The sequence below is a fragment of the Dysidea avara genome, chromosome 11 (assembly GCF_963678975.1).
Source record: "Dysidea avara chromosome 11, odDysAvar1.4, whole genome shotgun sequence".
Lineage (NCBI taxonomy): Eukaryota > Metazoa > Porifera > Demospongiae > Dictyoceratida > Dysideidae > Dysidea > Dysidea avara.
Window position 1 is genome coordinate 8,983,474 of NC_089282.1, and position 12,819 is coordinate 8,996,292.

Sequence of the window (12,819 nt, forward strand, 5' to 3'; positions counted from 1 at the left end):
GCTGTAGCTCTGCAGCGATGTTAACACCTGTGTGAGCCACTGGAAATTCAACGGTTTCTAGCAGGTAAGCTTTTAACTGGAAAGATTTAGCCACAAAATGAACCGTCACACCAGTGTAGGCTTCATTGTGACGTGAAGTCCAAACATCAGTGGTAAGTGCATAGCTACTTATTTCAGAACTACACAACTCACCACAAATCCGTTCCCTTTCTTTGTCATAAAGCTTGGGAATATAATTAGTGGCTAGTGTTTTGCGGTCCATGGGAACATATCGGGGATCGAAGGCAGCTAACATGGCTCGAAATCCAGTGTCATTTACAGTTTGATACGGGTGCATATCTCTCGAAATGAAATAACAGACTGCATCATTCAAAACTTTCAACCTCGCGGAGTTTCGAGGGTAAGGCTGCTTTCGAGCAATCACTAAATCAATCGTCGGTTGATCGCTGCTGGCCATGGAAACACTCGTAGCAGTAGTACTACTCGACGACTCCTTCCCACTGGCTTGTTTGGCTTCTTCTTTCGCTTCTCGATAGGTTTCCACGTGACATTCTTCCAAGTGCTGCCACAAATTTGTTGTATTCCCAACATAAGAGTAGTCCCGTTTGCACAGTTTACAAAAAACACGTTTTCGTTTCTTCTTATCAGGTTCTATCATTTTCTCATCTCTGCTGGGGAAGCCGAAATGCTTCCACACAACACTGGTCGAGTTCTCTAACGGTAACAAAGTTACTAAATCTTCTTCCGCGAAAGAATGCGTCGCCATCTTGAATTCGCCAATACGCATGCGTGTGACATCATAACATCGTGATGATTCTATAATACACATCGACATCGCGATTGTTCAGTGGCAATCGTGATTAATCGTAGAATCGATATAATCGCTCAGGCCTAGGAGATTGTACTGGTCGCAAAAGGCGTGGAACTTTGTGAGGCCTGCACTGTACGTACGGCATGTTGATTGGGCAACTCCATGATACCGGCATTGCAGGAGGCTCGCATGAAGGTCTGTGTCGGCCATGCAGGGGTGCTGTCCGGCCTCGGGTTGGTTGTTGGAGCTAGTTTCCAGAACCGGTCCATCTGAAAACGAGATAATGCATCTGCGATATCATTACAAACACCGGGGACATGCACTACACATACATTCAATTGGTGGTGCACTGCACAAAAGTATAACAGTCTTACTAAGGCCATAGTGTGTGCAGCACGAGTTGACCCCTTGTCCCAGATGTCCACAACTGATTTGTTGTCGCAGTGAAATAGGATTTTACGACGCGACCAGAATGAGCCCCATGCATGTACAGCAGATACTATGGCAATCAGTTCCATCCAGGTGATATCCATCTGTTGCTGGGCAGGCGTCCAACAAGCTTGCAGCCATCTGCCCGACCAGTATGCCCCCCAGCCACATGATCCTGAGGCGTCTGTATAGAGGTGCAGTGTTGGTGATGGTGTCCATTCATTTTTCAGGATGAGGCTTTTCCCTGACCATTTGGGTAAGTAGTTAATCCACCATTGGATATCCAGTTGTGCTTCAGTAGTTAAAGGGATGTGATGATTAAGTTTTTTCACCGTAGTGCTCAGGTCGATCATTCTACGGAGAAACATTCTACCCACAGGGAGAACTTTGCAGCAAAATGATAGTTTGCTCCTTTTTAGTGCAGCTATCTTTATGGGTCATCCAATGAAGTTCATGAAGGAGATCTAGTTTCTTTTCAGGTGTTATGCTAGCTTCCATAGTAACTGTGTCTAACTGAATTCCTAAAAATGTTAAGGTGGTGGAAGGGCCTTCCACTTTCGACATCTTAATGGGTGCATTGATCTTGTCACACAATGCAAACATAGCTTGCAGGTTCTACTTACACACTGGGGAGTCGACGGGGCCAGCAGTAAAGAAATCGTCAAGATAGTGAAGTAAATTTTGAACGCCATATGTGTGCTGTAAAATCCAGTGAATAGAAGTTGATAGTTCATTGAAGATGTGAGGGGCTGACCTAAGTCCAAAAGGTAAACATGTGTCTACATAGAATTGGTGACGCCAGCAGATTCCCAAAAGGTTCCAGTCTTTGGGTCTGACCGGGATGAGACGGAATGCATTTTTTAAGTCTATCTTACTCATGAGAGCTCCAGGTCCTAACGTGTTGATAATTCTATATGCGTCGTCTATGGTGCAGTAAGACAAGGAATATAACGATGGGTCGATGAAATCATTAATACTAAAATTTTGCGGTGCCGATAAGTGATAAATAATTCGCCACCCTCCGTCATGTTTAGGCACAAGGCCTAAGCCAGAAGTGCAAAAGTTCGGGAGGGGTGGGTTTTGGAAAGGTCCAAGAATATGTCCTGCTTTACTACTCCTCAGTGAGGGTGATGTCAATTACTTTAGGCTGCTGAGATACAGATTGTTGATTGGTAGCAAAGTAGGTAAATTGAGGTCCTTCGTAGCCAATTGTACAGCCATGTCGTAGATTATTGATAAGTCGCCTGACAAAGGCTTTGTTAGGATGGTTGCTTAACTCACGTTCAAGAACAAACGGTCGTAAGGGAGTCCACGGTAGTGGCTTATTGACGCCTGGGCTGCCTACGGGAGAGGCAGCTCCTGACCGGGTGGTCACCTCCGCAGTAGTCACATTTATGGAGGTAATTGCAGTATGGGCGGTGGCAGACTGCATTGTTGTAGTCGTGGCAAATTGGCGGCTGCAGCTGGGCCCTTCTCGGGTGAGATGAGTGCCCTGGGGCTCGCCGCCTAGTTCCTGGTCCGGTATCTGAAGTTCCCACGTTTGAAATTCCAATGCTTGAAGATGACGGATGAAAAGGACATCTGTCAGGGAAATGGTTTGTGGCACCACAATGGGGGCATGGCCAACGTTGTGATTGCATAGCTTTCGAGGTCATGCATTCCAGCCACAAATCTGTGTCGCGGGTATCCCACCTAAGGGATGGGTCATTCGCAGCTTTGGTACGGAACTTTACATCGTAGTTGAGCCATTCTGATATAGGGTGATCGGAGTTGGCTGAAATAATAATGCACTGGTATCGTATTAATTCTGCCGCACAAGAAGGATTGAAAGCTGTGCGGACCGATAGGTATACATTCCAAACCTCCATCCAACTAGCAAAGGAGGATATCCGTTGTGAGGAGGTGCTATGAGGAACGGCTGGCTGGACTGTAAAGGAGTCATCGTCAGAATTCAATCGAAGTGTGACTGATTGCTGGGACAAGGGGTTATGTGTACTAAACATTGATTTAGATAGCAAAGTCAATGTACTCACCTCTGGCGATTTTATCTCTGACTCTAGTTGGGATAACCGGTAGTTGAGTCCTGGTGATGTTGACTGGTAGCTGAGTCCTGGTGAGGTTGACTGGTGGCATAGGTGATGGCAGGGTAGACAGAGCAGGTATGATTGTCGGTAGTGAGGTTCTAGCAAGTGTGGCACTAGGTGTTAAAGTAGCTAATGCTACTGCAGTAGTGGATATAGCCATTTGAATTGGAGCTACCATGGTGGTGTGAGTTGGCCCTGATGCAAGAGACAAGTTATCATCATCTACAGTGTTACCCTGGTTTCCTGCAGTTGTGGTTTGATGTTGCTGAAGATAGGTGGCCAGCTGTTCGACAAGTTGTTGTGGCAGGGCCAGAGCGCCAGAATGTGTGGATTGTGTGGTGGAATTTGCTGGTTGAGCATTGGAATTCGTTGTATGAGTAACAGAAGTTGTTGATTGAGAGCCCACAGAACTATTAGTATTTGCTACAGAGGTGGTTGTTTGTGAGCCAGCAGCACTCGCAGGATTGGTATTTCCTGGTTGAAGTGAAGACAAATGATTGTGGAGGCGGTCTACTAACGCAGCCTTGTTCCCTGTTGTAGCCAAATGGTAATGCTTAAGGTGTGATCTCAGTGCGTTTACCGTCAATGCTGCCAGTTGAGGCTTGGGAGCGCCTACTAGGGTGTAAGGCTCGGTTACAGGGAGGTCCTGAGATTCGCGCCGGGTCGCTGGCATTACAATAATGAAGTTACTACAGGTGTGAACAACAAATTCAAATGACACAACACAAACAAAAACAGACTTACGCACTTGGAGCGTAGACAACATTGGGTATGTATCCTAGTTGTTATTGCGGCTGAATTCAACTGTTATCGGCGGCGGAACTTTCACAGTCCAACAAAATCCACAATATTATAGCGATAGGCTTTCTCACAATTTCAGCGACGGGTAGTAGCTATCCCACAGGGTAATACGCCAGTAGCAATTCCGTTTCTGTAAAATTCTAAGCTTGCGATTTTTTTCACACTTCAGGCAACGTGGCGGTTCACGAGATACAGTGCATCATGTGAGCTTGGGTTTAGATTTGAATCTCTCTTAACGCCTGATAATTTCCAGCTACTCTTAGCGCCTGATGCACCGGGTATGTTAACTTCAATTTATTGTTAATAATAAATTACATTAAAAGAATGGGTCATGATACGTGGATTTTCATATGCTAGTATTTGGATCCAGAAAGTACAAGCAGGATATCCAGACAACAACTGGAAAATCTAAAGGAATAAGAAAACAATTATTAGCAACTAAATGTGACTAACCAGCATAGTAACACTACACACACACACACACACACACACACACACACACACACACACACACACACACACACACACACACACACACACACACACACACACACACACACACACACGCACACACACACACAACTACTACAGATGCACTTTTCATGTAACGAAGATAATTATAATTATAATTGTAAATGTAGTCAGCATTTCTTCAATCTCCATGCTCGTTTTAGTAGAGGCTCATTAATGTCTAATCATTAATGTCTAATGTCTTCATCATTTAGTGAAGTGTCTTGTATTCCTTTACCACAATTTCCTCTCCCTGGTCACTGAGTTCCCAACTCTCAGTGCTTGAGTACTGTATTGAAACTCCTTAGCATCCAGATTGTAATGTACACCACCATGTTGTCTGTGAAGTCCAAAAAATCGTTCTAAGGAATCCAAACACAGCTGCTGGCTTAAAATGTTACCACAGGAATAGTGAAGATGTATTGTAATAATTCTTTGAATGAATAATTATAATAATAACACAGTATTTATGGTCCATAATGCATATCTATGCTCTTACAATCCATTCTATGTCTAATATGTGTTTCTCTGTTAAGCATATATCATAAATGTTCTTTCTTCTTTGGAGTAGCCAGGTCATTGGTCAACTGATTCTTCCCAGTCTGTGAGGTACTGCTCCTGGAATTCATCCATGAACTATATTGAGTAAAGGAAAACTTGCTACAATATATGTTCACATTTCAGCATACCACTAATCAATCATCTTTTGCTAATTCATAAGGTTTTTGAAAGTCTTTGTGAGTATGTATACCTTGGTGGTAGTTAGGCCTGAGCGATTATATCGATTCTACGATTAATCACGATTGCCACTGAACAATCGCGATGTCGATGTGTATTATAGAATCATCACGATGTTATGATGTCACACGCATGCGTATTGGCGAATTCAAGATGGCGACGCATTCTTTCGCGGAAGAAGATTTAGTAACTTTGTTACCGTTAGAGAACTCGACCAGTGTTGTGTGGAAGCATTTCGGCTTCCCCAGCAGAGATGAGAAAATGATAGAACCTGATAAGAAGAAACGAAAACGTGTTTTTTGTAAACTGTGCAAACGGGACTACTCTTATGTTGGGAATACAACAAATTTGTGGCAGCACTTGGAAGAATGTCACGTGGAAACCTATCGAGAAGCGAAAGAAGAAGCCAAACAAGCCAGTGAGAAGGAGTCGTCGAGTAGTACTACTGCTACGAGTGTTTCCATGGCCAGCAGCGATCAACCGACGATTGATTTAGTGATTGCTCGAAAGCAGCCTTACCCTCGAAACTCCGCGAGGTTGAAAGTTTTGAATGATGCAGTCTGTTATTTCATTTCGAGAGATATGCACCCGTATCAAACTGTAAATGACACTGGATTTCGAGCCATGTTAGCTGCCTTCGATCCCCGATATGTTCCCATGGACCGCAAAACACTAGCCACTAATTATATTCCCAAGCTTTATGACAAAGAAAGGGAACGGATTTGTGGTGAGTTGTGTAGTTCTGAAATAAGTAGCTATGCACTTACCACTGATGTTTGGACTTCACGTCACAATGAAGCCTACACTGGTGTGACGGTTCATTTTGTGGCTAAATCTTTCCAGTTAAAAGCTTACCTGCTAGAAACCGTTGAATTTCCAGTGGCTCACACAGGTGTTAACATCGCTGCAGAGCTACAGCTGGTACTTGATAATTGGAAACTGCCAGAAGACAACTTATCTGCTGTTATGACAGATAATGGCAGCAACATTGTTGCTGCCTTTGACATCACAAGATGGCTGAGGATGCCATGCTTTAGTCATACTTTGCAGCTCGCTGTTGAAGTAGTGCTTAAGCTTCCAGAGGTATCACGAGCTTTAGCTAGAAGTAGACAGCTAATTGCCCATTTCAACCGCTCTTCAAAATCTACTTACCTTTTTAAACAAAAACAGATTAGCCTTCAGCACAAACAATTAAGTTTAGTTCAGGATGTTAGTACCCGATGGAATTCAGCCTATTACATGGCAGAACGCCTGTTATCCCAACAACAGCCACTGTGTGCTACCCTGTTAGAGTTACATAGAGGTGACCTGATGCCATCTGATACAGAGTTCAAGACCCTGGAGCTATTTGTAAAGGTAATGGAGCCTCTTGTTGAAATAACTGAATCCATTGGTGCACAAAAGTGGGTAACTATCTCTGCAGTACGTCCTGTGCTTTATAAGTTACTTGAAGTATACTTCAGACCGAAGGAGGGTGAAAGGATTACACAGCTAGAGAAAACAATGAAGACAGTCATGCGTGCAAACCTAGCAGATCGTTACAAAGGTTCAGTGCTGAAATTACTAAACAAAGCTGCATTCTTAGATCCGAGATTTAAGGCACTGTCTTTTCTTCCAGATGATGACAGATTAGATGTGATTGCTTCTATTGAAGCAGAGACAGTTATGGTGGCACAAAACATTGCATCAAAAGATACAGAATCAGCAGTGAGTTCATCTGCAGAGTCTGCAGAAGCAACTGAAGAATTGGACTTACCTCTTTCAAAGAGATGCAAAGTAAGCAAAGCAGAAAAACGCCTCCTTTCTTTTGTCGATGACATAGTCAAGTCTAAACATCGGGGTACAAGTCCTGCTGAAAAAGCAAAAGCTGAAATCCACAAATATGTAGATGAAGAACCAGAGGCTGAATCACCATTGGTTTGGTGGAGGATGAACAGTGCAAGGTATCCTTGTTTGTCATATGTTGCCAGAAAGTATCTTGCTATTCCTGCAACGTCAGTACCAGCTGAGAGGGCATTTAGCCTAGCAGGCCATATTGTTAACCAAAAAAGATCAGCCTTGTTATCTGACAACGTGAATAAACTAGTGTTTTTGGCAGAAAACTTACCGTGATTCATACCAGTTAAACTATACCAGAATACTATACATGATTTTGATAAAGTGATTGTATTGAACTATAACTGCTTATGGTCTTGTACTTTTTGCATTGAAATGTTGTACGCAAGTTCATATTGTTTTTTCTTTAAAATAATTCATACAAATTATGACATACAGTGTACGTACATACAATGTTGCATGTCAATGCATGTGAAGTTATAACATCGTGATGGTTATCATAATCGTGATATGTTGCTTCTTACAATCGTGAAAGTAGCAAAATTTCACAATCGCTCAGGCCTAGTGGTAGTTGTGTACATTCATTGCACCAAACCACTTGTCGCACATCTAGTTGTGTAGTCTGCCTCTTCTCCAATACTTAATTTCATACCACTGGCAAAAGTTTGGCTCAATGCCTAAAATATACTTGGATTAAAAGAATAAATAGCTGTGTATCTTTGTACTTGTGCAGCCAAGCCAACACGCGTCTTGGAGAAGGATGTAAGCTTGGTGTGTTTCAGCTTTGTTTTAGGAATCAGCCTCACTCCCATACCTGGAGCAGTATCTCTTTCATTTAGTGTTGTTGTTAAGTGTGACCATAAAATGCTTTTCCCTTTATTGTACAGGTATATATCTAATAAACTTGTAAATGGCTTCAGATCACATTTACCCAAAGGTGGTGAGATTTTGACTCCCAGCAGTTCTGAATAGTTTTCATTAAGTGAGGAGGATCAGAAAAATAATAAATATACTGGTCTTCTGCAGTGAAGTGAATGGATTTTTTGTCTTGTACAGAATCTCCTGGGATGGATCACTGATCTTCATAAACTTTCAGTTGGTGGAGTTGCCATCCAGTGTTGTAACAAGAACCTATACATTAAATGCTTTACATTCTAATCAACAGCACTTTAAATATCATCTTGAACCCACACGTTTCTACTCTCCTCACTACTTCCCAATAGTTGGTCCCCAGACAGGTTTGTGCAAGGAAATTGTGCATACGGAAACTGCAGCTTGGTACACAATCCTCGTACCATGATTACCAGCATTAACTTGGCAAGTTGAGGCTTAGGTGGACTATCTTTCTCCCTTCATATTGCTGCAGATATGTATTGATACCCCCCAAATCTACAAAACCAATATACTCTCCTGAGTGTTTGTCAAAAATCAAGTCTTCCTTGATCCAACAAGAGTGAGACATGCTTATTGACAAGATTCTATATTGTCAGCATTTTGTCAACATCGCTGGAAAATCCAGTGCTGGCTTTTACAAAATAAGTGTAATTCCTGAGTGTCCATTGGGATGACAGATGTAGGCATCCTACATTCCTCAATAATTCATATGCACCACCAGAATGACCAGATCTATTGGAACAAGTATACTCTTTATAGCAAAGGTAACTTGCAGATTTACCTGTGCCTAATGTAAAGACACTAGCGTATTATCAATGTATACTGTACGAGCATCCTTTTTGCTGGCTGCTTCAAACTGTTGTTGCCAAAGCATATGCTTAAAGGAATCTTCTGGCTCATCCTCAAGGAATTTTAGTCCTTCACTTGTAATGCATGGTCTATGAAGTATGAACATAAATTATAATGTATATAATTGGTATGTATATATATAATAGGATCTGCAGTGGCTATCTTCCAAGATGGATGTGTGAGTGTGTGAAGGAAGGAGAACTCATAAATTTAGTTATTTGGGAGTGGATAACATTGGGAGATGTAACTTATCTGGGAATTGATACTGCTGCTTCATGAATCACTTGGCTGTAATGTACTCTTTTCTTCATAACCTTCTTTCTTTCTTCATTGTTACAGTGTGCATAAGACGAAACTTTGTACCACCCATTCTTCTGCAAAAGAAGTAGCAAGGTCATGCAACAAGTTAGCCTAACGATAGCTATATGCCAGTGGTGACACTATAAAAATCCACATTGTTTATGCTTTAAATACTAAACCTAAAGTCTAACACCCGATGTAGTTCACAAGTGCTATGCAAAATCAGGAGTGTATCGAATCCTATGGACAAGGGAGCATGTAACTCCATAAACAGCAAAATTTAAACATGGCTGCTGTGTACAATAATAAATAACTTTTAAAATTTCCTAATTAAGATATTATGTGGAGGCGCATGCTCGAGTACATCACATTTCTGCTGCGACGAAGTGAAGCTATGGAAACAAAGTTCAATGGTACGATGGACGAATAAGCCTGTCTATGCATAGACTGTCTATGCAGGACAGTCTATCTGCTAAGTCTGTGCAGATAGACTGTCCTGCACAGGCTTAGCAGAACAGTATATCTACAGTCACTAATCACGTAAGATCATGCGAAATCACTCCACTTGACTATTCCTAGCTCTACCTTTGACTCGACTATCTTCCTATCAAAGCAGCTTTACATAAGACGATGGAGTAGCAGCCCATTCAGTGCATCCCTGTTGTGCGTAAGAATGATGTAACTAATTATATACATAGTAACACTGGATGCCATATGTTTGAATTTTGCCCGTAGTATTGCTAGTGTACGGAGTTACATGCTCCCTTGTCCATAGGATTCGATGAGGTCCTGGCAAAATATACAGCATTTAAGCTGCCCAGTGTTTTCAAGTATTGATTAAGAGACTCCCCCCCCCCAACAAAATCAGACGGTGAGACAACCAAAATTTTAAGACATCTTACTAAATAACTTATGAACCCCCATATTTACAACAACAATGTGTTTTATAAAACACACTCAGAGAGTAGTTAAACGTGCTAATTACCATCTATGCAGAGTGTGTAGTAGAGTGACACTACCCCCACTAAACGTTTGTCTCAAATCCATAAACATTACGTTCAAATTGACATTTTCGACATACATAACTAATCATAGAGTTTGGTTTTTTGACATAATTATCTAACATACCTGCTATACAGTTCCTGCAGTAGTAATAGAGCGACATGAGATATGACACAAGACGAAGCCTGTTACACAAGTGTAGTAACAAAGTTCCCTTTTCCATATAAGAGGAAAACTAACCATGAAAAGTTTGTATTACACAGATAGAAAGTGGTAGAATGTATTGGTCTGTTGGGCATACATGAGCCATTTCCAATCCCGTTTACCCCATAATATATTATCCCTGATATAATGTATACTCTTGCACTCAGGCCCATTGCCCTATGATAACAACTACACTTTATTCCACTACAGGAATAACGTGTCCACCACCTCCACCACTACCACCCAACTATGTACCTCGTCAGCAATTGTTGGATGAGATGGTTACAATATTGCGTCATTACACCAATGACCCTAATAGTTATGGAACAAATTTGACAGTTACTGGAGCTGGTGGATTTGGCAAGACATCTATTGTTACAGCTTTATGTCATCATCCTGTGATAAAAGAACAATTTACTGATGGTGTTGTGTTTATAGAACTGGGACCACAAGCTACTGATCCTAGTATGAAACTGAGCCAATTGTATCACTTATTAACTGGTCAATATTTGAAACAAGGTGATATTAATCATGCTGAACAAGAAATCAGTCAACTTACAAGTCTCTATTGTCGTAATCTTCTTGTTATCATTGATGATGTGTGGCATGTTGAAGATGCAGAGCCAATAGTGAAGGCATTTAGGAACTGTAAAATAGTCCTCACTACCAGGATGAATGATGTTGATCAATACATACCTACCAAACAGGTAGTTAGTGTAGGTCCAATGGAGCCAAGTGAAGCTCGTTCTCTCCTAACATATAAAGTGATTGATATCAGTCAACTGTCACAAGAGGATGTGAACTTACTTGATGAACTAGCTCAAGATATCCATCTGTGGCCATTGTTGTTGTCCCTTGTCAGAGGGCACTTGTCTCATAACATGAAACTGTGCCATTCATCTCATCAGGAAGCAATCCGTTGTGTACAAGCTAAACTATTCTACAAAGGGTTGGTAGCCTTTGACAAGAATAGCATTGAGAAAAGTCGTAAATATGCAGTTAAAATTTGCATTGAACTGACATTAGAGTTACTGATTAAAGCACAAAACACATTATCAAGTAAAATTAAGTCATTAATATTATGGACTGGGATTGGTACTTCACTAGAAACAGAACTATTGCACCACCTTTGGAATGTTAATAAATTTGAGGCAAGAGATGCTATTGATATACTGTGGGCCTATGGTTTAGTCCAATTTACTCTTAGTACTATACCTCCTCACAATAATACACAACAATGTGTAGAGGTTCATGCTGTTATCAGTCAGTTTATAATAGAGAGTATGAGTCATGAGGAGGTGCTCAAATTATCACCATATGGTGGTTTGTATACTTGGAGAATAGTTCTATGTGAAATACCAGCATTATTTCATAAATATTTTGGAGTACAAGATTTAGCATCATTGTCACCAGCACAATATTTACAGTACAGACTGTGTCTGATAGAACATAGCTTATTACCAGGCTGCGTCAAACTGATCAACTCAATGCTTCTGAAAGATTCATATGGTATCACAATGTTATTGGAATCCCTTCAAGATTGTATAATAGATTCACAATGTATTACTACATATTTTCCATCATTAACTGAACAAATTAACACACTAATTAGTGAGTGTCACAAAATAGTAAAAGGTGTTCACAAATTGAGTAGAATATTTAATCAAAAAGTTCAATCTTATCTTGCACAAAGAAAACATTCAAGCCTTATCCAGTTTGTTGAAAATTATAAGATTGGATATCCTGTTGGAGTAGTAGCACAACAAGCAGTTTCCATGGTGAAGAAGATCATGCCATATTGTGATGAAGAATTTCTGAGGACTGTCACAAAAGTATGTGATTCATTGCTGATGCTGACACCTGATTACAACCTTTTCACACTTTATACGGTACCTCTTATTAAGCATTGCATAAAGGAACTCCAACAAATTAATAGTTCACTACACTCAGGGTCACCTAGCATTGAAGTAACTTACCAATACTATGTGTCTGGCAAATGTGATGAAGATTTAGAGTTAATAAAGATAAATTACTGTATCAAACTACAAGAAGTGGCACCTAACGTTGTAACTGAAAAATTACATTATATGTAAAAGCCACACCTGTGTCACATAATAGTAATAACGTTTTAGCAATTCACTGCAAACTTGAGACTATTTTCTTTTGTTTGTTGCTCATAACTACATACTATTATATTTGTAAAAAAAGCCATGTTACATTTTGCCACAATACTATACAATCATCCATGGCAATTATTATGGTTATACAATTGCTTCATCAAAGTCTTATCAATGATAAATCTCAAATTAATTTGACAGAATCAGAATAAAGATTTGTGGTCAAGATACATAAATTTCTCCA

General features: G+C 40.7%; 2 protein-coding genes across 2 annotated transcripts in view; one reads left to right on the forward strand and one right to left on the reverse strand.

The window, feature by feature from the left end:
* Positions 1-12,757, forward strand: part of LOC136238166 (uncharacterized) — a 72,220-nt gene extending 59,463 nt beyond the window's left edge. The window contains exon 15 of the mRNA XM_066028515.1: positions 10,669-12,757. Coding sequence (XP_065884587.1) covers positions 10,669-12,551 — 1,883 coding nt within the window. The 3' untranslated portion in view covers positions 12,552-12,757. The remainder of the gene's footprint in view (positions 1-10,668) is intronic.
* LOC136238643 (uncharacterized) overlaps positions 1-12,819 on the reverse strand; it is a 277,251-nt gene that overhangs the window by 60,531 nt on the left and 203,901 nt on the right. The window lies entirely within an intron of this gene.